Genomic DNA, 24520 nt, shown 5'->3' on the forward strand with positions numbered 1-24520 from the left:
TTGTGTTTATTTCCCCTATACCCAGATGAAACACAACATTTCAGTTAAAACCAAATGACACAAACATAAAAACAGCTTGACAAGTAAATTCCATTTCCACAGCTGTAACGTGTGTGTTTAAGGCAGTGGATCCAGATCCATGTTTTGGTCACTGTCATTTAAATACAAACTACCATACAAGATTTGTGTAAACATTGCTGTGGATTCTGTGACTGTAAAATAGTGAAGTAACGATTTCACACGGATCAAGTGAGTTTAATAATATGAATCAATACAAGCCAATGTTGCTATGTGAATGTGGAATGTATAAAACGTAATATAAAAACGAACTGCATTGAATAACGCCAGTCCTGCAAGTTCTGATTCATTGATATTCTCTGTTGAAGATCTTCAAGTTTTATTGCTTAATCATAAAACTGCATTTAGAGAAATATGATGACATTGTTCCGGAAAACGCGACTTTACAAAACTGAATCCACTTAAAAAAAATCCTTTGGTAAAACGAACATACTATGTAGCACCAGTAGGTTAAAACAAATCATGCAGCAAATCATGTTGCCTTCCTTCTTGTTGTAACAAAGACTTCTTCAAGAATTTGGGGGGATAAAGTCAATTTTTTTTTCGTGGAATCCAGTGCACCCGCCATCGCTTTGGCATTGCATCCTCGCAGTGTGGCCATGTTGAACGGTTCTCCTCAGAATCCCCTGAACACAGAGGACAGCTGGCCATGTTGGTCCTATGTTCTCATTGTAGTGATGACTCCTTGGCTGAGGGGTGCTGGGGATGAAAAGATTGACACAGTTAGCCATTTAGTATGAAAAGAGACTTAATAATAATAATAATAAATTGAATTTGTACAGCGCTTTTCCCAAGCTCAAAGTCGCTTTACAAAGTAGAAACAGTAGATAAATATATATATAAAAAAAAACTAAGGATAGGCAGAACAGAAGAGTGTCTTCAGATGGGGATGGAAAAATGGTGAGGGACTCAGAGATGCTGATCTCATGGGGGACGGAGTTCCAGAGCCTGGGAGCTGCCCTGGAAAAGGCTCTGTCCCCAAAACTGCGGAGCTTTGACTTGGGGGACGTAGAGGAGACCGGCTGAGGTGGATCTGAGGGGCCGTGAAGGTTGACTTCTATCATAGAGACTATTGCATCCATCTAATTACATAATGAAGCCACAGGAACTGATGGTATAGGTTGTTGTGGTAGTAGGGTTCACAGGAAGTTTTAGCCAAATGCTAACTGCTATATTTATCGGTGTTTGTTTATGTTTATTTATTGTTATTAATTATGTTGCGGTAAAAAATCATATCACATGGTATTAAAACTTTAAGACAGATAGGGCAAGCAGGAAGAAAAACCTAACATATGTACACTACCACTCATACCATAGACCAAAGTAATGTGAAGGGGGCGGGGGGTGGTATAGTTCATCAAGACCAGCTGTTAGGCATGAAGCAGAACTACCAATACCGATAAGCTAATGCTGATGAAGCATGCATGTTTCATCAGCATTAGCTTATCGGTATTGGTAATTCTGTAAATTGTTAATTTTATTGAAGTAACAATAATTGAGTAACAGTCCTCAGTTATTTCCCCCACTGTGTGAACGTCTTCCAGTGTTACACTGATGGAAAGTTTAAAACTTTTAACTTAACTCTGAAATAACTGACATCCATCAAAATTAGGACATATGGAGTTTGTCATTACATCGCAAGAATAAAAAAACAAGAAATTGGCAAATGCAACGCGCTTCCATAAAGAATCTGAGGTGTCCCCTTTATTGGTCAGTAACCTGTGGACTGACAATATCTGATCAGGAACACTGGAAGGTTGTTGCTATGGACAACGTACCTGGTTTTCCACAAGCCGACACACACTGCTGATGCGTGTCAAAGCGATTCTGGTTCCCCCCGCAGCCTCCGTACCAGAAGCGTGTGCAGCTCTTGCTGGAGACGTCGTAGTGCCACTTAAGGACAAATTTGGCACAAGTACCTTCCTCTTTGGGAAGCTGGCAGACGTCCACGGCTGTAGAGGACGCTGTCAGGGACGCTGCAAAGAACAACAATAAGGAGGAAAAGTGTGAGAACACACACAACTGGAAGAGACCACATCTCTGGAAAGGGGGCGTGCCTTCACTATTTGTTCACTCAATTAGACTAGAATGTAAATATGAACAACAATGTCAGTAGTAAATATAGAATTACTCTTATTGATGATGACCAGACCAAAAAATAATCTGCAGATTAGTTTTTACAGGTTTAGTGGTGATCCAGAATGTAAATCTGTCCCCTAATACTGTATCTGAAGTGTCTTTTATATAGACCTTAGTGGTCCCTAATACTGTATCGGAAGTCTCTTTATATAGACCTTAGTGGTCCCTAATACTGTATCTGAAGTCTCTTTTATATAGACCTTAGTGGTCCCCTAATACTGTATCTGAAGTCTCTTTATATAGACCTTAGTGGTCCCTAATACTGTATCTGAAGTCTCTTTATATAGACCTTAGTGGTCCCTAATACTGTATCTGAAGTCTCTTTATATAGACCTTAGTGGTCCCCTAATACTGTATCTGAAGTCTCTTTATATAGACCTTAGTGGTCCCCTAATACTGTATCTGAAGTCTCTTTATATAGACCTTAGTGGTCCCTAATACTGTATCTGAAGTCTCTTTTATATAGACCTTAGTGGTCCCTAATACTGTATCTGAAGTCTCTTTATATAGACCTTAGTGGTCCCTAATACTGTATCTGAAGTCTCTTTTATATAGACCTTAGTGGTCCCCTAATACTGTATCTGAAGTCTCTTTCCAAATATTCACCCTTGATGCAGAATTACAGCCACTAGAGCCAGTCCCACAATGAATTATCTAAAATCTACGTGTGAAGATATTTTGTTAAAGCACCAATTGTCAACCCTAGAATTTTGCCGCAATATCAATATCAAGGTGGTCAAGAACACTGTGAGATCAGATTTTCTCCCTATTGCCCAGCCCTACCTTCTCAGCTTTCCATGTTTTGCTTTTTATTTGTTCCTTCAGTCATTTTTACCATGTCAGGGGCAGCGGAGGCGGTTGGTGTGTTTCCAGTTGAATACAAAGAACCTAATGTTTTGCACAGATTCTGGAAATTGAATTATATAACAGTAAGATGCATATCTGGGGACTTGATGCACAGACATGTGCCCAACGTTGGGGGTGGTCTGAGAAGATCTGATCATCATGTTTTGAGGATGTGGGTTTGCTTGTTTAAAACCAGGAGGAAATGCCTTTTCTTTCCTCTTGGCTGGCATTTCCAAAGCATACACATGCACCCACATCAAAGTCAGTTATGTCTTCAAAACAGGGAGTTAGAAGGGAAGGAGCAGTAACATAATACTGTATTACTGTAATACTGTATACATGTTATTTACAGTAGTTAAGTGTACATGAGAGCTCACCAGGAGACGGAAAGATCTCCACTTGTTCAACCTGCTGCACTTTTGGCTGAGGCTCTGGCACTGTGGAAACATGAAATGTGAATGTAGTTTCAGCTTTAAAGAAATAGACTTTTCACTATCTATCAGGAGGATTTCCAACCTGGTGCAATTGTTGTGGGTTGGGGTTTTTGTTTGGGGTTATTTTCCCATTTGGCCTTCCCGGTGTTTTTGTCCCGGTTTTCTCCCTAGTCTGGTGTCATAGATTCTGTCTTATGTTTCCCTGTGTGTGTTTGTTATGCTTTCTGCTTTATTTTGGTAGTCAACTTCCTGTCTTGTCCTGTCTTGTCTAGTCTAGCTTTACTTTGTTTGTCTGATTGTCCAGCCCCGCCCTAATGTGATTCACCTGTTGTCTCATCTGTTCCCTATTGCCTCATTACCTCATGTATTTAACCCCAGTGTTTCCTTTGCCTCTTGTTAGATCCTTTTGTTCTCCAGCGTGTCGTCACCTCTCCTCTGTTCCAGCTCCTGTAAGACTTCCCCGTGATATTTTTGCCTGTTTACCTTCCCCTGTGAGTTCCCAGCCCTTGTGCTTCGGTTTTTTGGTTTTTCTCTGGCTCCCTGTGTTTTGACGTTTTTTGGTATCCGTTGCTGCTGTGTTTTCCCCCAATAAACGCTTTTTGCCTTCCACCTGCTACACTGCGTTTGGGTCCTCCTTCCGCCCCCATCACAACAGCAATGTTGATATAAATGACCACAGACATGCACTCAGATGCAATCCTTATTATCTGATACAAATTACCCACATACACAGGTTGCTTTTATAAAGTTATAATATATATAAGCTATATGTAACTTTTTAATGTTTCTGAAACTGTGTAATTTTTCACCTGATGATCATAAATGACCTGTAATAGCAAATGTGACTAACGGTGAAAATAACCCGTCCAGCACCGTAAAGAAAAGATCTTCAAGACAGACGCTTTAGTAAAAACACTACCGCTTTTCTCCAAGTGTCCCTAGAATCAACACAAACTGGAAGTGACAGATAGCCACGCCTCAGCTTCCCATCATGCTTCTGTATTAAAGGAGCTCTGAGAGCGCTGTAAAAAATACACTGTGTGTGTGTGTGTGTGTGTGTGTGTGTGTGTGTGTGTGTGTGTGTGAGAGAGTGTGTGTACTTATTTAACTGTCTAGTAAAGTTCAAATACAGTGTTTAAAATGTCCAATTCACCCAGTTACATGTGTTTATTACAGTCAATAATAATGTAAATACTACTGAGTGTAGTGAAGTCACATATTTGTTTTTATATTTCTGCAATCTGTACTTTAGTTTGTGTGATTTGTTTCTGACTTTCATATGATTTTTTGTTCACACCCGGCTTGCTCAGTGCTCATTATACTACTGGGATTGAAGTAGTTAAATAAAAGATGTAAAATTCATGTATCCCCTAATTCAGGGGTCTTCAACGGTTTCCAGGCCAAGGACCCCCAAACTGATGGCGAGATGGAGCGGGGGCCCCCCTAATTATATATATTGTATAACATTGTGTTATATCAAACTGGTCCTATAGTGCCATGTGTGCATTGATGACTGAAAGACATCTTCTGCCTCCATTTATCTGTTTACTACAGTGTGTTGAATTCATGTTAATGTGGATTTAAAGACATTTCAATTAGTGGAAAAAATTACAGGAACCGAAACTTTCGCGACCCCCATGCAGTACCTCCGCGGACCCCCTAGGGGTCGCGGACCCCCTGTTGAAGACCCCTGCCCTAATTGGACTTTCTTCCTCAATCGTTCAGCCCGAGTCCCAACCCTGTTCCAGCCACAAACCGATATTTCCTGTAATCTTCGCTATAATTATCTCTGGAGCTGTAGGCTACTATACAGGTAGCTAGTTAGCCATTACATGCTAGTGTTTGCTAATCAGATAAGCACACTGTTCCATTTATTCCTAACAGTTTCTCCACTTTCTTTTTGCTTTTATAGAGGTAATTTAAAAACCCAAACAAAAAAACATCCAAACCAGTATCCCTTTTAATAGAGTCCCATGCACACCATTGCAGCATGTGGAAAAATCCAGAGCTTAACAGGCCTGGTGTGCCTGGTTGCTACGCTGTTATTGGACAATCATTGTTGTGGAGCGAGGTTTGGTATCTGCAATTGAAGCTCATAAAATGCGGTGTGATTGTGTATTATGCCATCACACCAGGGGGGCGGAACAGTCCCTCAGGGGGCCTGGCAGTGACAGCCACTTACCTGACCTCATGCAGTTTTTCAGGCAGAGAGCCTCAGTGTCGAACCTATTTTCATTTCCTTCACAACCTCCATACCAGAACTGTGTACAGATCCCGTTCTGTCTGTCAAAGAACCACTTAGCCTGATAGTCTTTGCACGGCATTCCCGGGTCATAGTCAAGTGAGCATGGGTCTGCGAATACAATGACTAGAACATGCGAAAAGAAGAAGAACAACAGCAGTGATGGACGACAGACAGAGAGAGAAGATGAGTGTGTTAGTCAGTTACAGTGCATACGGAAAGCATTCACAGCGCTTCACTTTTTCCACATTTTGTTATGTTACAGCCTTATTCCAAAATGGATACCATTTTTTCCCTCAAAATGCTACACATAACCCATAGCCCCAGAATGACAACTTCAAAAAGTTAGTTTGAGATTTTTTACAAAAATTAAATAAAACTAAGAAATCCCTTGCACATTGGCATTCACAGCCTTTGCGATCAAGCTCAAAATTGAGCTCAGGTGCGATCTGTTTTCACTGATCATCCTTGAGATGTTTCTCCAGCTTTATTTGAGTCCACCTGTGGTAAATCCAGCTGATTGGACATGATTTGGAAAGGCTGTCTAAATCAGGTCCCACAGTTAACAGTGCATGTCTAGAGACCTACAAATGTTACAAATACATATTGTATTTTTGTTGTTTTTTTCTAACAAATTTTCTAACATTTACATTTTTTTTTCATGTTGTCATTATGGGGCACTGGGTGTAGAATTCGGAGGAAAAAATAAAGTGAATCCATTTTAGAACAAGGCTGTAACACAATGAAATGTGAAAAAAGTGAAGCGCTGTAATTACTTTCTGCGCTGTAAAATAACAACTAGGAGTCCTACTGAGTGATTACTGTGTGCTGTTAAAGATGCTGTAATGGGTACATTCATATTAGAAGCTAAGGGGTGTTTTAGGGTCTAGTGGGTTTTAGTCAAATGAGACTTAGTGCTGAAGGAAAAGGCATTCAAAATGACTTCAGAGGTTCAGGTTCGTTGCATTATCAGGATCTTGGACATTTACAAATGAAGCAGTCAGTAGAAAGAAAGAGGTTTCCATTGGTAAATTTGAAAGTTAGTTAAAACTACAGCTACTGTTTTGTTAGTACATGTTGGTCATCCAGGATGTGCATGGCTGCGTGGTCCAGGTTATTGACCCCACAAATACTTCATCACAGCTAACTATGACAAAAGCTGCATTTTTTGCCTCAAGTCTATCCTGAGACAGCGTTGTGTGAAGTGCAGAGTGCTAGTTAAAATGTTCTTGCTCACACTGGGTTATCAAATACAGCACTCACTGACTTTATAAATAATAAAGACAGCATTACTACTCTTATAATCATAACTGGATATACAGCCAGTACAGAGTTCTCATGTCTAAGTTATGCCTTTTTCTAAGAAGCAGCAGCTGTAAGGCTTCACTCCTAAAACAAATATGCACCCTTGTAAGTGTTCGTCATTGCCTCTAAGAGGCATTTTTCTCCAAAATGGCACATATAGTGCAATCTCAACGTGTCTGTTTGTCATAACACATTAAAAAAAGATAAAAGTCTGCAAACCAGGACTCAGTTGAGTAAGCCACAGTATATATTGGCACGTACTAGTGACTTGCATATTATTCAAGTTAAAATATGGCTGCATTACAGCATAGAATTTACTTTCAGGTTTTATTTATGTGACTACTATTCTGTCTAGGAAACTAAAATACAAGAACATTAATGCAGCAAATATAAAATGACTATTGAAAGGATTTATCCTGACAGTTCAAACACAGCACTGTTTTTTCTGCAAAAAAACAAGTGATGCAGGTTCAAAATTACAGAGTACAGGTCATAGATTATGCATAACAAAGACAAGCGCATACATGCATGTGCAGTCACTCACCAGTCTCTGGTTGGTCCAGTGGTTCAGTATTTACAACACCGGAGCCTGGGCTGACTGGCTTATGGTCTGGTTTAGGCTCTGCCACTTCTGTACAAGTGAAACCATAAGTCATTAAACAGTGTTTAATATTTAGCTTTCGTTTTAGCTCAGATTTTGTCTATTTATTTGCATTTAACAAATGCATTTTGTTGAATGTATTAGGGCCCAAGCACCCTGTTGACCAAGGAATTATTATTACGCGCAATGAATCGCCTTTTTTGAGGGGCTCAACATTATTTAAAAAACTAGTCAAAATCTAGTCTGGCTATCACCAGACCAAGCCAAGTTCAATAGATTTGAGATATCAAACATTTTGTTGCTCAGAAACAGCTGCAAAGTATGTTTCAAAACCCAATCTTATTATCTAGGGAAACTGATCAAGTTACTGCCATCCAATATATTTAATATATTGCTATCTTTAGTGTTTGGGTAAGGTTAAATATTGTGTATTGCTCTTTTGAATATGTCATCTTCTGCAATAAAACTTACATCAACACATTTGAGTAGATGTGCTTATGGACTTACTGGTAGTCATGATGCCTTTGCGAGTGGAGACAACTTGACCCTCTGCAGTGTGAGCGGTGACCACAGCGTGGTATGTCTGAGCGCTCTCTAAGTTGTCCACGGAGAGCTCAGTGCCCGACACGTTGGTCTTCAGCACCAGGGCGTGGTCGTGCAGCCGTGTCACCACCACCTCGAAGTAGACGAAGAGCTTGGAGTCTGGGTTGGTCCAGCGCAGTTTCAAGCTGCTGGAGGTGACGTTAGAGACGTGCAGCTCATCTGCATCTGAGGGGGTAAGAAGAAGGGATGTCAAGGCAGGGCATTGCATAATTCAAATCATGTTGACCAAAGCAGACCTGTAGTTGTCGTTATCAAATGTTAGTGTTACCAAGGTCATAGTATTTCAATTTATGGGCAAGTGATGTGTTTTATGTTACTGTGCTTTACGCTGAGGAAGTACAACAGCAACGTTTGGTTCTCATAGTGGACACAACTTCAAGATAATCTTATGAAGAGTCCATGATTTTTAGTCCTCCCTTGCCTTCTTGAGCTAATAGCAAGTGCATGGAGGAACGGCTGGGGTGGTGCATCATCCACCCCATCCCACCCAATGTTAGCGGATGGGGCATAGGCCAAACTAAAACATCAAAGTACATCTCAAATAAAAAATTAAAAAATCCCAAAATGATTTTTGTCATTTAAGATCACGCTGAGGTTTGTTCAGTTTTTCAGATAAATATCATTTTTGTTATTTGATGCTATAAAAACGGGTAAAATGTCATGATTGACACCTTGGGATTTGTCGTTTAATGGGGGTCAAAATTGCAAGATGGCCGCACCCGTATCCGGGATATTTTGGGTCTGCTTTTGTACAGTAGGAGGAAGTGGAGACGCGTCGTCCATTCTTTTTCACAGTGAGTGTTCTGAATACAGGTTGTGTGCATTTCTTTGCAGATTGACCATTTTAACACTTACACCATATGTATATAGCCCCTTAGCTTGCTTTTTAAAATAAAAAAACATATTGAAATCTCACTTTTCACATTATGAAGACCTTTACGTTTACTTTAGTACATCCACACTTACGTTTGTGCTTGCTTTGATGAACTTCTTGGTGGTCTTCATAATGTTTCTGATGTTTCCTACAAATGGACCCATAAACAGTGAATAAAACCAGCAATTTCGCAACAAATTAACAAACAAGTGATAGGGCAAATAAATATAATATAATAGTTACTCCTGTTGGTGTGATGATGTAAAGGGGTTTTTAAGTGGCTGGTCACTCTGGAACCACTTGCAGTTTTTGGATACTTCAGGGGACATGTAGAAAGCATTTTCAACTGAAAAGAACACAGGATGTCACACACAGAGACTTATTTGAACCGATAACTTATTGGCATTAAGTCTAAAATAGTAAATAAGAGCGCAAAAAAGGAAGTATAATAGATATCTATCTTGAACTTACTGCTGATGTACTTCGGCAGCAGCTGGCCGAAGGTCTGGATGTGTTTTTCGTAAAAGTGTGAGACGCTGTCCAGCCGCTTGAAGAAGACGTCCGATGGCTCGCTGGCCATGCGTGAAAAGACCCGAGCGTCTCCAGCACTCAGCCCTTTCCCCACGCCCATGATGACCAGGAAGTAGCCTCTGCACTTGACCTCAGTGGCGATACGGACCAGCTGCTCCTCTTCTTCCTCAACGCTTCCTGTCACAAAGAGCATCAGTACTTTCCTGTCACGCTGGGCAGGCGCCTTCTCAAACACTTGCTCCACTGTCGCTTCGATAGCCGCTGCCAGTGCACGGCCACCCTCTAACTGTGGTGTCTTCTCCAGCAGAAATTTGACAATGTCCTGAGCTGAGTGGTGCTCCGTCAAACCGATGTCCACACGAATGGGAAGGCCAGTTTTGTTATGGGTGAACTCGTAAGGCGCTTGCTGGATCACAGCCACTCTGGCGTGGTGAATGGACGATGTGGGATTTGAAGAGACTTGTAGCTGCTCCACTATGTGCGCTATGTAGCGCTTAATCTCGGTGAAGACGGTTGGGTATGTAGACTTAGAGCTGTCCATGACGAAAACCATATCGATGTCCACGTCTGTGGTAGAGGACCTCCTATCTCGGCCGACCGATGGGGGCACATAGTCACACGTTTGATCCGGAGAGCAGACATCTGAAAAACAAAGACACAACAATTAATGTTACATTAATGCAATTTATTTATGATCATCAAAAGATGTGCTTGGATTCTGCCCAGTCACTGTACTGTTAGTGCATGTGGATTCTTTTGTACAAATGGTTTTAACTATCAGGACCTGAACATAACACCCAACCACACAGCAAATGTGGTTGATATTTGCCATTGGTGGGTAAAACTATCAATCTGGCTAACCGCATCCTTGGCAGAAAAAGAGAATTTAATGATTGATTAGTTGTTTTTTGCCATTGTTGTCCTTTGACATTTCAACCAAGTCCACTATTTCCTTGGATTTGAGCACAAAATTATTACAATTTCATTGACAACTTCAAAGAACTTAAATGTGTATTCGTAACGAGTTCAAAAATGATGCTCCTTCATTTCTGTATTTCACATTTATGAGGGAAAAAAAGAATAGATGTTAAAAATCCATCTGCCACAGTGGCTGGGGGCCAACTATCGGATGTTGAAGCAACACATCTGGACGAAAATAAGATCATCTTCTTTTTTTAAATGGGTATTTTTAGTGTGAATCTAAAATAACATAATATAATAATACTACTAAACAATAAGAATGTAATGTCATTAACAGAGAGGTCTTACCTAGACACACATGGCAGTTCATCACCTTTTGGAGGACTGAGTTGTACTGTGCACTTCCCGGGTTTGGGAGGACGATTACCTGGCCCAGTGCTGTGTTGTTGACCTGGTGTACAAAAGAGTCAAAAGCAATCAAAACACAGTCTACACTGTCATTTATTTTCCTTCGAGACAGACACTGCAAATATGCCTTAGAAACATATGTACTGCAAAGTTCGATTTGAGAGATATTTAAGTTTTTTCTTGGTTTTACCTGCAGTGCTTTGCTGAGTGCTCTGTCGTCTCGGTTAACCAAGAACAGAGAGGCAATTCCAGCATTATGGAGGCGAAGAGCTGCATTAGTAATTTCTCGTGGCTTGCTGACCGCCCCACCAACGAAGAAGATGGCCACCTTCCTCATTAGGAAGCCACTGCGCACTCGCTTGAAGATGTTCTGGGCCACAAAGCTCATGGAGGTGTCCAAGCTGCGCGGCTTGCGGGTTTTCAGGGTCTGCAGCCCCTCGATGTGCTGCACCAGGGCTCGTTTCTTCTTTGCTTCAGCAAAGCGGACCTCAGTGGTCACTTCTTCGTTGTAAAGCGCTATGGCAACGCGCGCTCCTCTTGGACAGTTGCTCTCGGAGATGGTGATGTCTCGGACTAGGCGCAGGACTGTGTCACGCATGTTGTTGAAGGCCGGGCGGTCAACGTCGCCAGAGGCATCCAGGGCGAAGGCCAGCTCAGTGGGGTAGAGCGGGCACTCCTGCTTACCTAAAGGTGTACACATGGCCGATTAAGTTCTTTTTCTAGTGGTGCGTACAGTACGTTATCAAAACGTAATTATGTAATAAAAAGTATTTTTTTTACTTACCATAACAGCAAGCTGGTGGAATAAAAGGGAGAAAAAACATGAGACATTTTCTGTAGTACATAACACATGTATTATTCTTACATTATTGGTACTTATTGAATCCTACTTACGACAGTTGTCTCTGATCTTCTTCACCAGGTCACATTGCTAAGGACAAAGATACAAAGATTCGGTGTGAGATTTTAATTACAGGCACCAGAATTTTGCTCTGTTTATTCATTACAATTTTGTAATCCAGTTTGATATTTGGGCGCATACCACAACACCTGGTCCTCTTGGTCCTTTCTCCCCCTATGGGTATAAAAACACTGGGTTAACAGCAAGGACTTTAGTTTTTGTATTGCTTGGAAAGCATGATTACTTTCATGAAATCATGTTAAAAATGCAACAATATTACATTGTGCAGTGTAGATTTACAAGAAGACAAAATTAAAAAAAAATCAGACCATGCAAATTAATGTATATTGTAAATTGACAGATGTTCTGCTACGGTGGCACTACATCTTAATTTAAGCGTTTGTGTGAGTTTACTCCGATAATAAGCAGAAGGTATAGTTTTATGATACTTACATCAGGCCCAGGATATCCAACCTCTCCCTTCGGTCCAGGTGTACCAATATTTCCAGAGACACCCTGAAAAGAAGAGAGAGACCAATTCATACGGTATGTGTCCAGTGATAATCAGTGTAGGAGGATTTTGCTAAGGGATACCATACTGTATGTCATATTTAAAAAATAAACGCTCAGTGTGACTTAATCTAAGAGGAGTCTGGTAACTCACCCTCTGTCCATGATTTCCTCTGCGTCCGGGTCCACCCTTGGTGCCAGGGTCACCGGCCAGTCCCTGAAATAAAGGATAATTATTTGAGATAATGCAAATAACCGACCGCTAGAGGAAGGCCCATTCGCCCATTTGAGTGTAAAGCGTAACACTAGAATTTGCAACCTGTGTTGAATTGGCACTTGAGAAGTCAATGTTTTCCATTACCTTTGGCCCTGGGAATCCTGGGAAGCCCTCATCACCCTGTAGAGGAAAAACCATTCATGTTTTAGGTATTATCACCATTATTATTATTATTATTATTATTATACAATTGAATGAGTGTAAAAGTTGATTTGTCTTGAGATGTGTAATAGTGGTTCACTGATATCTACATCTTTAAATGGGCCTGAGCCACGGCATCGTTTACGGCGCTATTCAGCATCACAGAAAGGATTAGGTTGGGTTTAGGAAAGGACTTCATGATAATGACAACAGTCTTCTGTACTTTAAATAAACGGATTGTAATATCCAATTTAAGTTTGAAACTCTTGGACAGCAAGTAACTCATTGACAATTCTTATTACCAAAACACGCATTTACACAGAGGCCACGCGTCAATTTCCGACCAAACAAACAAACAAACAAATGTGCGCCAACAAACAGGTTAATAACTTCCTCTTATTATCCCTCTTTTCATTTATGGGGTGTGTTAAACATTCTCTTCATCCAGTTTCTAAAATGTCACTGCATAGTTGAGGGTAAATCAAATTTTCACGTTACCTTTAATCAAAATGTAGACACACCTTGTGATTACCATGCGTAAATATATATTTCTAGAAGACAAAATCCACTTGCCTTTCTTCCTTTAGGACCTGCGACGCCAAACCCATCTCGACCATCATCGCCCTGTCAAACAGACCAGAAAAGAATGCTCGACCAATTAGTTTTATCTGTGATGTGTTTAATTATTTCAGCTGTACACTTACTTAGTAGTAACAAGAACAAAAGAAACCCTTACCCCTTCTTGTTATGTGATACTAAGCAATTAAATGGTACTAATACAAGTCAAAACACATGGATTAGGATCCTTTCAGCAAAAAAAACCCAGTTTCTCAATTAAAACCATGCAACATACATTTCTAGATGCAAATGATACAGCAACATAAGTCTTCCTTTAACCACACATGGCAGTGTTTAACTTACAGCCTGAGGCAGAACGTCTTCTTTACTAGGACATTTATTGATAATCTAATAACAATCTACTGTACAATAAAGGACAAACATTTGGTTTCATAAACAAGAACACAGACCATGTTGCTCATTTCTTCTACCCAGTTTTACACAACGGTACATGCAAAGAAGATGTAGTTTAATTCTTACAGGCTCTCCACGAGGACCAAGAGGTCCAACAGAGCCCTTAGGTCCTGGATCTCCTGGCTCTCCCTAAAAAGGCACAGAGACAGAAATGCTTAAAGATTCAACGAGAATGTGAAGGCTTCAGATTAAGAGGGACACATTTCTCGATCCGAGACTTGATGTTTTCATAAAGTTTGTTGAAATAGACTACACGTTCAGTAATGTGAGAGAGCTAGGCTCAGGCTATTGTGTGTATAAATGAAACCCAGCTGTTAGGATTGCATTAGCCACGCAGGATTATGTTCCACTCAGTACCTTGCGTCCTAGAAATCCTCTTCTACCCTTTTCTCCAGCAGGACCTGGGATCCCTCCGGGACCCTAGACAACAAAACATTAGGACATAGCTTTATTCAAAATGAAGTATGTTGTGCACATGGCTTTCAGTCAGTTAACCCCGGGTGCCATTGCAGTAGCAATGTGTGTTAGACACTAGTTATTGCTTGTTTGTGAAATCAGGATTGTCTGTGATCCCTATTTGCATTTTATTTGCATTATATTTATTTAAACTGATGCTGGTTTTGATTGTGATCCATAATTATATTTCACTTGACTTGAATTAACATGTTTGCAATATGTTACAGACATAGCAACAGACTGTATTCAATAAAATAGGTTCACTCACCCTGGGCCCAGGGTTTCCATCTTCTCCTCTTGGTCCTGGTACACCAATTGGTCCGGATGGACCCTTAAAAAAGACAAACCAGACATGGATGATGCACCACTTTCTTGCATATTAGAGCTGGACCTCCAACCCACAAGTAAAGAATGAACACACTTGACTAGACATATAAATACACCAGTCACAATCCAGTCAAAACAATCTGTCGTGTTGCTAATGCAGCCAAGAAACGTATTACCAGTAATGACAACATCCACAACATCCACTGTAAAACATGTTTTGGCCAGTGCATCTTTAGATTGACTAATCTGCCAAATACCCTGAAAAGAATGACAAACTTACTCTAGATCCTCCAATACCAGGCTCTCCCGGAAGACCTTCATCTCCTGGCTTTCCGGGTTGTCCCTATAATGACATGCAAGCAGCAAGATGATTCAATCACTGAATAATACAAGAGTCATTGCAATAAGTATTAAACAATGTATGTTATCACCAAAAAAAGACTTACAGCCAGTCCAGGCGAGCCCCTTCTGCCATTAGCTCCCTAATAAAGAGAAGAAATAAGTCTCCATTAACAAAAAACTGTGGTAATTACATCATTGTTTTTTTTAAATATAATGAAGACACAGCAAACTTGTTTACCCTTCTTCCGAGTTCCCCAGCGCCCCCCTTGTTTCCATCCTCGCCAGGCGCTCCCTGTAATTTCAGGGCAGATGTCTCCCGTAAAATAAAAGCATACAAACCAGCCGTTTCATGTTGAAAATGTATTGACAGGATTTTGTTACCGGTGGTCCGGCATCACCGGGGTCTCCTTTAGGTCCTGGGATGTTGTTATCTCGTCCACTTGTACCCTGTTAGATAGAAGCCACTTTTCAGCTACTTTCAAACACAATAAAACGCTGACCAACAACACAGTCTAATGTACACAAACTGCCTGGGAGAGCAATTGTAATGTACACAATCCCATTTTAAATGGTCAAACCCCGCAATGTTTTACCACTGGCCGCTGTGGAAAGCATCGGGCATTAGAACAGTGACCATGCAAGGGATCAAAACAAGTTAGTCCCTTAAAGAAGTTGTGTGACAATAAGTAATTAAGGCAATCAAATGGAGAGTAGTTTAGTAGAGAAATCAATGGACTTAGGTATTAAGATAATCAGAATCAGCTTTATTTGCCAGGTATGAGGACACATACGAGGAATTTTTCTTTGGAGCATCGTTGCTCACACTGTGCTTACACACAAAACAACCAAAACAACAATAAACACACTAATATATACGCATATAATTTAAAGGGTAACTACCGCTTTTTTCAACCCTATTTCCCTATGTTTTTGTGTGTATGTGGCTCATAGGAACAACAATCTTTGAAACTGGTCCGGTATTAAGCGTGACTGCTGTACCCGGCAGCCACAGACCGGGGTGCAATGTAGCCCTAAGGGGCAAATGTGCATCGTCAATTTGGTCCACTCAAAGTGCTTTAGTTTGCCACTGAAAGGCTTAAATTGTTATTAGTGTCTGGCAACATTACGTAAAGGATCCCTACAGAGATAGACCACTAAAACATCTTTGAGACCCTTCTGTTTAGCCAGCGCTGCACCCACCAGACTCCATTGAAAAAAGCAAATACTTTTACTGTGTATAGAGCCAACATAAATGCAAATCTGTAAACTGTGTTTATTTTAACCAAAACTAGAGTTGTGATGGTTTGAAAAGTGAAAAAACAATAAAAAAATGGCTTTCCATCGTTTCTGTCGACTTTGAATGAAGTGTATTTTACGATGCTTTAATGACTCTATTTACATGGCGTCTGGTGGCCGTGAACTCAATTTCACGGATGATTATATATTTAAAAAAAGGATTTTACTCTTTAACATAAAGGCCAACCTCCTTAGAAATCATTTCTATATTAATTTGAGTCTGTCAGCAGCAATCAAGAACTTTTGTCAACGTAAATACAAGCTGCACAATTGCCCTAACAACTTTAATTGTAGCTGGATTTTTTACCAATGACAAAGATTGTTGTTCCCATCAGTCACTTAGACACAAAATCATAGGAAAATAGGGTCCTGGTTGATAAAAATAATAATAATAACAAGCATACACTCCCTCAGCTTTCTTTTTCTTTTTTCATTTAAGAATATTGTTTTGCGCATTTTTTAGACCTTTATTTGACAAGACACTTGAAGACATGAGAGGGGGGGGGGGAATGACATGCAGCAAAGGGCCGCAGGTCGGAGTTGAACCTTTGCCCGCTGGGTTGAGGACTAAACCTCTGTATGTGGGCGCACGCCAGCTTTTTAAGAAAATCTGTTTTGAGGGAATATCATTTGAAGAACTGCAGATTTGTTTTAATCAAACCTTTTTGTGCATGCATGTATAGTCAGTATATAGCTGGAAGTTTTGCTTGAAACCGTTCACCACATTGATGATTATTTATCCAGAATTTCTTAAAAATATTTTGTTAAAGCACCAATTGCCAACCTTATAAATATCGTCACAATATCAATATCAATGTATTTGGGCAATAATATTGTAATATCTGATTTTTTCCATACCGCCTAGTCCTAGAGGTATGTATGTATGTATGTATGTATGTATGTATGTATGTATGTATGTATGTATTAGTAGGGTATACAGTTTGTTTAATAGATTCAGACCTGGCTCCTTAATTAGTTTGCATAATACTCACAGGGTCTCCTCTGATTCCAATGTCTCCTATGTCTCCTGCTTGTCCTTTGCTACCTTTGGGACCCTAAAAGCAATAAATGTTTCGAGACTTATCAGCACCAACCACTTGAGAATTTTAAAGAACAATGGGTAAGAATGGGAAGCTAAAATTGCTTCCAGTCACTCACTCTTTTGCCAGGGTTCCCTCTGCCTCCTGCGGGTCCCGCCACTCCATTTTTGCCCTGAAAACATACAGCAGATGCCAATTAATGCCCAGAATCATGCATAAATCAAAGCACTTTTACATCTTTCTGCTTGATGAACACAGTGGTGTGATTCGCCACACAGCTTAAGAAAAGAAGGAATATTCTAAGACTCTGTCTACATATAACACACTTACCTCTTCACCATTGATGCCATCAAGCCCAATTTCTCCAGATTCACCCTGCAACATAGTAGCAGTGAGGGAATCAGTGCATTCGTGTTTTAGTGTTTTTCTTACAGCTTTATCTAATAATGAAGACTAAAAAAAAAAAAATTGTTTTTATAAAAGAATACTAACCTTTTCTCCTGAGTAGCCACGAGAACCCTGAAAAAAAGAACAAAAAACTGTGTTGCAACATTATATTAAATAAACAAAAATTTAAATTGACAATTTAAATTAACAAAGAAGATTACGTTGGATGTTAAAGTTAATATGAAAGCCTTTACCTTAACACCTCTTTGTCCAGGACAGCCCTGGAAACCCTGAGTTCCATTAACGCCGGGAGGACCTCTCTCTCCCTGTCATTACAGAATAAAGACAATAAAATATCATGACAACATACAGCAGGGATCCAATAATAAGGAACACGAAAAGTTATCACTGAACTTCTTGAGAACATTAAAAAACATGTATGAATATGGTTATACTGTAGATCAGGACAGTTGACAGCAGCTGTATGAAGAGCTCTGACGGAAACATTGTCAGACTATGACTATATACATAAATAAAGGCATTCAAACGTACAGGTCCACCCTCATCTCCAGGATGTCCTTGGCTTCCTGGTCCTCCCGGGCTACCCTAAAAAGAGAATTCAACAAAGTGTTAGCCTCTAAAAAAACATTTTTTTGTGGTATAATTGAAGGCAAGGTCTCAAAAAATATATGTAAATAAATAAATGTTTTGACATTGGATACCTTAGGCCCTGAAAGTCCTACTGCTCCTCGGTCTCCTCTGGTTCCAGTACATTTGCATGGCACTGAGCAGCAAACCCTTTCTGCAATATGGTCCTACGCAGAATGAGAAAACAATTATTAAATGATTGAAGGGCCGAAAAGAAAGCTCATAAAAGTCTTCTGCGTGACTGATTAGTACTCACCAGTTCTTCCATAAGCTCATAGTCCAAGTCCATGATATTGAGTCGTAAGGGTCTTGTGTACCTGAAACCGCGACCAAATTCCAGCAGCAAAGCCTCGTCAAATTGTGAAACCCGCTCCAGCCCGACCAGGATGAAACTGTTCACTCCTGTTTTGCACATACAATAGTTTAATTAATTCCTTCTAACAATGATAGTGCCATAATTTCAGAGATGTTAAAACATAGGAAGTCATTAAGGGCTATTTGTAACTGTAACAACTTCTTACCTGATAGTCGAAGCTCCTCAACTCGCCTTTTCATTTCAACATATGGGGCGTCAATGCCGTCAGTCAGATGAACAACAATCTTCAGGGGAAAAACACAATTCAGTTTCATACATTTCGTTACACTTTCAATGAGTCTGAAAAATGAGAAAATATTTTGCTGAAACACATGTCTAAGTATGCAAAGCTACTGTTAAATCGGACTACTACTGAACATGGTTTCCCCACATAAAAAGTAAATAGAGAGGCTAAAAAGTGGCTAGAACACACAATTACCCTTTCTCCCTCATTGAGAAATTCTAGATCTGGCCTCGCCCCGCCCCCCTTCCCTTGTTTGTTAGCTTGTGGCAGTGCCTGACAAATGTGCTAGTGTGTTTTTGCTCTCTGTACTGACAGTCTGCTCTGTGCTTGAGCTTTCAGGCTGCTTTGCTGGCTTTTGAGGATTTAGAATTGGTTCACGGATTGGAGACCTAATCACGCTTGCCCAGGATACGTGTCAATCTCAGATTTCAAAGAAACTCCACATTTTGGAGAGGAATGGGAAATTACCTCTCTAGTGACAAACATTGCATGGATACAATTCAGTTGACATACTGTATTTTTCATGAACACGTTGAACATATTATTGATATGATTTGAAGGAAAATTAAATGGGAGAATGTGACTCCAAAATTGAGGACCTGCTAACCTGGATGTTTTGTACACTAACCTTTGAAAATTAGAAAGAGAGAGCTAAGGTCGGAGTTTAGAGAGGCCAGGTCTCATTTTGACTTGGGACATAGTTTAAACTGTTTTAGTAACCAACCTTGACAACGTCGTCCTGTCTGTTTTTGAACCTATTGGTGTAAGCTGAGATAGTCTTGCCATTGAGGACAAAGGGGCCACGATTCCCTAGGGCTTTGAAGTCCCTAATGAGCTCCTCAGCATTGTCTGTGAAGTCCAGCTGGATAGGCTCAGAGGCAGAGTCCATGGCCAGTATGCCCATTTGCACAGTGGGAATCTGGCCAGATGAGCAACTGATGGCTGCCAATTTAGGAATCCTCTTCAGAATGGCCTCCATATTTTTCTGGAGGTTGGTCTGAGCGCTGAAAATATTCTGGGCAGCAACATCAAAGCCCACCAACACCTCTATGCTGCAGGCTGGAAGACATAGCATTTTTAAGGCATTTTTTGTGAACCACAGAAAACATCTGGAAGCTAAAACGTTTAATTAAAGGTTGCAAACAAAATGTGAAATAATTTCTTAGCAAGAAAGAAACACTGTCTCTTACTTTTTGAAGTTTCTGGAACACTAACACACAGCTTCCCTTTCACTTCATCATCCAAAGTCTCCAGAATTTGCTCATTGAGCTCTGAAAGTCCTAGAAAGGTGCTAGCTCTCGCCACAGTGGAGGACTCACTTGCCAGGTCTTCTAACTCATTCTCAATGTCACCCACGCCTACAGCAAAGACTCTAACACCTTTTTTCTTCAGACCCAGGGCTGCTGTTTTCCCATCATCAGCTGAACGTCCTCCAGTGACAACCATAAGAATCTGAGGCGTGCGCTCATCCATCCTACTGCCTTTTTCTTTGGTAAAGTGAACGTCTTGAACGTGGCGAATGGCTGCACCGGTGTTGAGTCTACGTCCACCTTTGTACTCTGTTCGGCCAATGGCGTTTACAATGTCTTCCTTGTTCTTGTAGGTGTTGAGGTAGAAGACGTCAGTCACATCTGCTGTATAATGCGCCAGGCCAATCCGCAGGTTGTCTCTCTCGGTGAAGAACAGATCAATTAGGTTGCTGATAAACAACATCACTTCATTGAAGTTGTCTCTTCCCAAGTTAATGGAGCCATCCACCAAAAACACTATATCAGCCTTTTTGGGGGTAGGAAGGCCTGATGATATGAAAAGGACAATGAGATATCGATGAGAACAAGGTAGAGAAGGGTGAAAACAGGAGAGGAAATGGGGAAAATTGAGAAATTACATTTTAGCAATGTTTGACCTTGTCCCTGTGTATATTTGCATGCTTTCCTTTCTGTACTAATTGGAAGTGATCAGTTTAATGTGTCTTTGTCTATCTTTGTTTCCTGTTGAGTCTTCACTTGTTCAATTTCTCCCTGCTTGTTTGCCTCTGTATTTAATGTGTTCTGTTCAGTCCTTGTTTGGGTCCTCATCTCAGGTTGTGTTTCTGCTTGGTCTCTGCGAACCTGTTATTATGTTGGATGTTGTTACCCATTTTGGATTATCACTATATGGATGACTACCCTTGTTTGAATTCTTACCTACAGTCACTAAATGTAAGCCTGGGGTTTATGTTGTTTATATAAATACTACAACTGCATCAACAGCTGCTAGTGTCTTGCATTTGAGCCAAGAAATCTGTTTTTCCTGTCTCGGCACTCGGCCAATTCTGACACCTTATTTAGGTCAAACATACATTACCTAAGTATCTCTAATATGTGTACATTGTTTCACAACTTACTAGAATCAATGTCTGTGGGTGGTTCCTCGATTATGGTCCCACTCAACCTCTCAATAACCCCCTGCTGGACTGTTGGCAGGCCATTGAAGTTAGAAACTTGGAGGACATCAGCTGAGGTGGTGGCAATTTGGGTTAGTTGTCTTTTGTCAGCACCAGCAGCTCCAACACCAATGCAATTGACCCGGGTGCCCTTAAGCAGAGGTCCATAGATAGAAACATCTTGGGGGGATTTTTGACCTGTGAGAACCACAAGATGTTGGGAGGCCTCAGTTTGACGGACACCGGCAGCGGGTTTAAACTCCTGCGTTATAACGTAGTCAATGGCATCAGCCAGATTTGATGCCCGGCCACCCATCTGACGAAGTCTTTGAATAGCAGAGACAACAGCTGGCTTGTTATTGTGAGAGTTGAGTGAGAACTCTGTTTTGACTCTGTCGGCATACTGGACAACACCCACACGCACTTGATCAGGCTGCACATCGAGTTGTCGGACAATGCTAAGGATGAAGTCACGGATATGAGCAATGCCAGCACCACCTGTACTGTCTGAGCCGTCAATAAGGAAGATAATGTCCTTTTTTCCGAGATTTAGATTACCTAAAAAGAAAAAGCACAACAAAGACAAGAGGTAAATATTTTTTTTTTTTTTTATATATCACAAAAAGGCTGATGCATAAAACCCCCATAACAAAATAGAGCTCTGCACCCTAATGCATGTTTTATTTTTAAATGATATGAGTTATTAATAAGCAAATCATGAAAATGTGTATGAGTTATTGTTTAGAGCAATTGTACCTTAACGTATGTGATAGTATTACTTACCTAAATCCACCGATGGAGGAACATAACTACCGATGATATCACTGGTGGATATTGTTTTTACTGAATCGATGAGCTGTGACTCCACTCTTGGAAGCTGCTGGAAACTGTCAACTGTATATACAAGTTCGGGCTTCAGGGAAATCTGTCTCAGTTCATCTGGGTCAGCATCCCTTGATCCAATGGCAAGAGGTGCAACCTGGTTTCTCTTAAGTTGGTCAGCTGCAGTGGATACATCATCTGCAGACTTGCCACCTGTAACTAGAATGAGGAACTGAGGTACACCATCCTCAATGCGGCTTCCTGCTGACCTCTGGTAGATGTTTCTGTAGACCCACTCGAGAGCACGACCTGTGTTTAGACGGTTTCCACCTTTGCTTCGAAGTTTAATCACAGCCTGGCGTACCTCTTCTTTGGTGGAGAATGCATTCAGAAGAAATTCTAACTTTGGGTCATCGCTGTACTGTACCACTGAAATTCGGATCTTATCCAATCCTACATCCAGCTTATCCACAACTCTTCTTATCATTTCACGGATGGAAGGAAACTCGCTACGCGTTGCTGTTGTGCCATCAACTAAAAACACGACATCCCTCTTTTCTCCTCCTGTGGTTGCTGGTGGGATTACTGCTCGAAAAGAATGCAAGCACAGTAACAAGGTGAGATTACTGACTACACAGTTTCTGGTAGATTTTCTGCAGTATGATTGAAACAGTCAAGTATCATGTAAAAAGTATACAAATGAATTAAGTAAATTACCATCAATGTCTGGGAATACTGGACGCATCCTGGTGATGTCGTCATCTGACAGCTCAGTGAGAGTGTTAATTATGCTTTCTTGGACTGTGTACAGGCCAGGGAGGTCATCTACAGTGAAGACAAAGTTAGGCACGTATGATACCACTTGGAGCTCTGTAGGGTTGACATCCCTGGTCCCAATGCTGAAGGGAAGAACTCTAGATTGTTTGAGGGAAGTTGCTGCACTACTGATGTCATCTGTTGAAGACCCACTGGAGACGACAATTACAAACTGTGGTACACCCTCTTGCTTCCTGCCGCCACGTGCTGCCGTCAGAACATCCTGACCGACAAACTGCAAGGCCTGTCCCAGGTTACGTTGTCTTCCACCTCGTTGCCTGATTCCCTTGACAGCATTCAAAACACCTTCTTTAGTTGTATGTGTGTTCAGAAATATGTCAGCATGAGGAGAGTCACCATACTGGACCACACCGATCCGGATCTTGTTCTCGCCCACATTGAGACTCTCCACCACCCTGCGAATGAACTCCTGGATGATAGGAAATTCCCGTCCAACACCAGTAGATCCATCAACGAGGAAAACAACATCCTTTCGGGGGCCCTGCGTCTCGCCTGAAAGAGAGAAAAAGTATTAGTATATTGTATAACAAAAATATTTAAATATGGAAGAAAAGATCAAAGTACTTTTAGGGCAGCAGTTATACACCAATGTATGGCAGCTTTCATGACTGAGACACTGTTGGACATCTTTTTACAACCTTTCTTGATAACATGGAGAAATTTTTAACTCATAATGTGTTCCTAAACCAGATATAGAAAGCATGTTTTAATGCCAAATGTGTGGTAATCTGGTAAATATTAGAAAAGCCATTTAGATTTTCTCCCAACTTTTCCTCTTATAATGAACTGTCCTTATTGCAAGAGGACAATGGTAATTGTGGTGACAGATTGTTCAGATTATATATTTTTTTTTACTTAAAAGTAAAAAATGATGGGGTTATTGTTTATTGCCTTTACAGCAATGTATTTCACAAACTATTAACTAAAAAACTAAAACTGTCTGCTCAGCTGTAATGAACACCAAAATGCAAGTGTTACTTTTTGTTAGTGTGTAATGTGTCTGCTTAGAACGTGGTGGCTTATGTTGGTAATTGTTATTTTTGTGTTGGTATACTGCATACTGTAGTTTAAACCATTAGTGAGGTGGATATTACCCTTATGCTTGTTAACATTGCCAACCAATAGCTGCTTTTAGTCTCTCAAACAACGCTGCTTCATGTCTCAAAATTGCTTGCCACAATACTGCAATTTGATGAAAATGCATCTTTTGTTGATTGTTGATGTAATATTATAGCTGAGGAGCAAGGAGCAAGAGAGGTGACTTTGCAGCAGACACATCAAGTTATGAAGTGTCTGTTTTCAAGCCAACACAAGTTTCCTCAAACTGCCAATAACGCAATTTGTGCTGCTTTTTTTGACGAATGAGTAAGGAAATGCTAAAGTTTAGAGAACCGTGCTCTTGCGGTTTGTATGCTGCCACGTAAGGACCGTGAGGTCACATGAAAAATTGTAGGAATTTCAAAGGAAGTCAGAAAGGGCAGAAGGAGGCAGATAACCT

At 40.6% G+C, this 24520-nt stretch overlaps 1 protein-coding gene across 5 annotated transcripts in view; it reads right to left on the minus strand.

The window, feature by feature from the left end:
- Window positions 1-400: 400 nt before the first annotated feature.
- col6a3 (collagen, type VI, alpha 3) overlaps window positions 401-24520 on the minus strand; it is a 51915-nt gene continuing 27795 nt past the window's right edge. For 3 of the 5 annotated variants that reach the window (XM_032530362.1, XM_032530361.1, XM_032530363.1), the window contains 39 exons: window positions 22903-23514; window positions 22147-22770; window positions 21325-21921; window positions 20129-20734; window positions 19663-19997; window positions 18861-18939; window positions 18596-18741; window positions 18414-18506; window positions 18244-18297; window positions 17946-18017; window positions 17797-17823; window positions 17635-17679; window positions 17423-17476; window positions 17257-17319; window positions 15350-15415; window positions 15207-15260; window positions 15073-15108; window positions 14907-14969; window positions 14568-14630; window positions 14201-14263; window positions 13910-13972; window positions 13385-13435; window positions 12755-12790; window positions 12548-12610; window positions 12337-12399; window positions 12025-12057; window positions 11877-11913; window positions 11767-11778; window positions 11173-11666; window positions 10923-11028; window positions 9594-10295; window positions 9366-9468; window positions 9215-9270; window positions 8153-8413; window positions 7589-7675; window positions 5680-5865; window positions 3441-3500; window positions 1857-2054; window positions 401-777 (listed from right to left, as the gene is read on the minus strand). In XM_032530362.1, the coding sequence (XP_032386253.1) occupies window positions 737-777; window positions 1857-2054; window positions 3441-3500; window positions 5680-5865; window positions 7589-7675; window positions 8153-8413; window positions 9215-9270; window positions 9366-9468; window positions 9594-10295; window positions 10923-11028; window positions 11173-11666; window positions 11767-11778; window positions 11877-11913; window positions 12025-12057; window positions 12337-12399; window positions 12548-12610; window positions 12755-12790; window positions 13385-13435; window positions 13910-13972; window positions 14201-14263; window positions 14568-14630; window positions 14907-14969; window positions 15073-15108; window positions 15207-15260; window positions 15350-15415; window positions 17257-17319; window positions 17423-17476; window positions 17635-17679; window positions 17797-17823; window positions 17946-18017; window positions 18244-18297; window positions 18414-18506; window positions 18596-18741; window positions 18861-18939; window positions 19663-19997; window positions 20129-20734; window positions 21325-21921; window positions 22147-22770; window positions 22903-23514 (6404 nt within the window). In that variant the 3' untranslated portion in view covers window positions 401-736. The remainder of the gene's footprint in view (window positions 778-1856; window positions 2055-3440; window positions 3501-5679; window positions 5866-7588; window positions 7676-8152; window positions 8414-9214; window positions 9271-9365; window positions 9469-9593; window positions 10296-10922; window positions 11029-11172; window positions 11667-11766; window positions 11779-11876; window positions 11914-12024; window positions 12058-12336; window positions 12400-12547; window positions 12611-12754; window positions 12791-13384; window positions 13436-13909; window positions 13973-14200; window positions 14264-14567; window positions 14631-14906; window positions 14970-15072; window positions 15109-15206; window positions 15261-15349; window positions 15416-17256; window positions 17320-17422; window positions 17477-17634; window positions 17680-17796; window positions 17824-17945; window positions 18018-18243; window positions 18298-18413; window positions 18507-18595; window positions 18742-18860; window positions 18940-19662; window positions 19998-20128; window positions 20735-21324; window positions 21922-22146; window positions 22771-22902; window positions 23515-24520) is intronic. The other 2 variants (XM_032530360.1, XM_032530364.1) reach the window with 1 other exon arrangement.

Source organism: Etheostoma spectabile, chromosome 11, assembly GCF_008692095.1.
Source record: "Etheostoma spectabile isolate EspeVRDwgs_2016 chromosome 11, UIUC_Espe_1.0, whole genome shotgun sequence".
Taxonomy (NCBI): domain Eukaryota; kingdom Metazoa; phylum Chordata; class Actinopteri; order Perciformes; family Percidae; genus Etheostoma; species Etheostoma spectabile.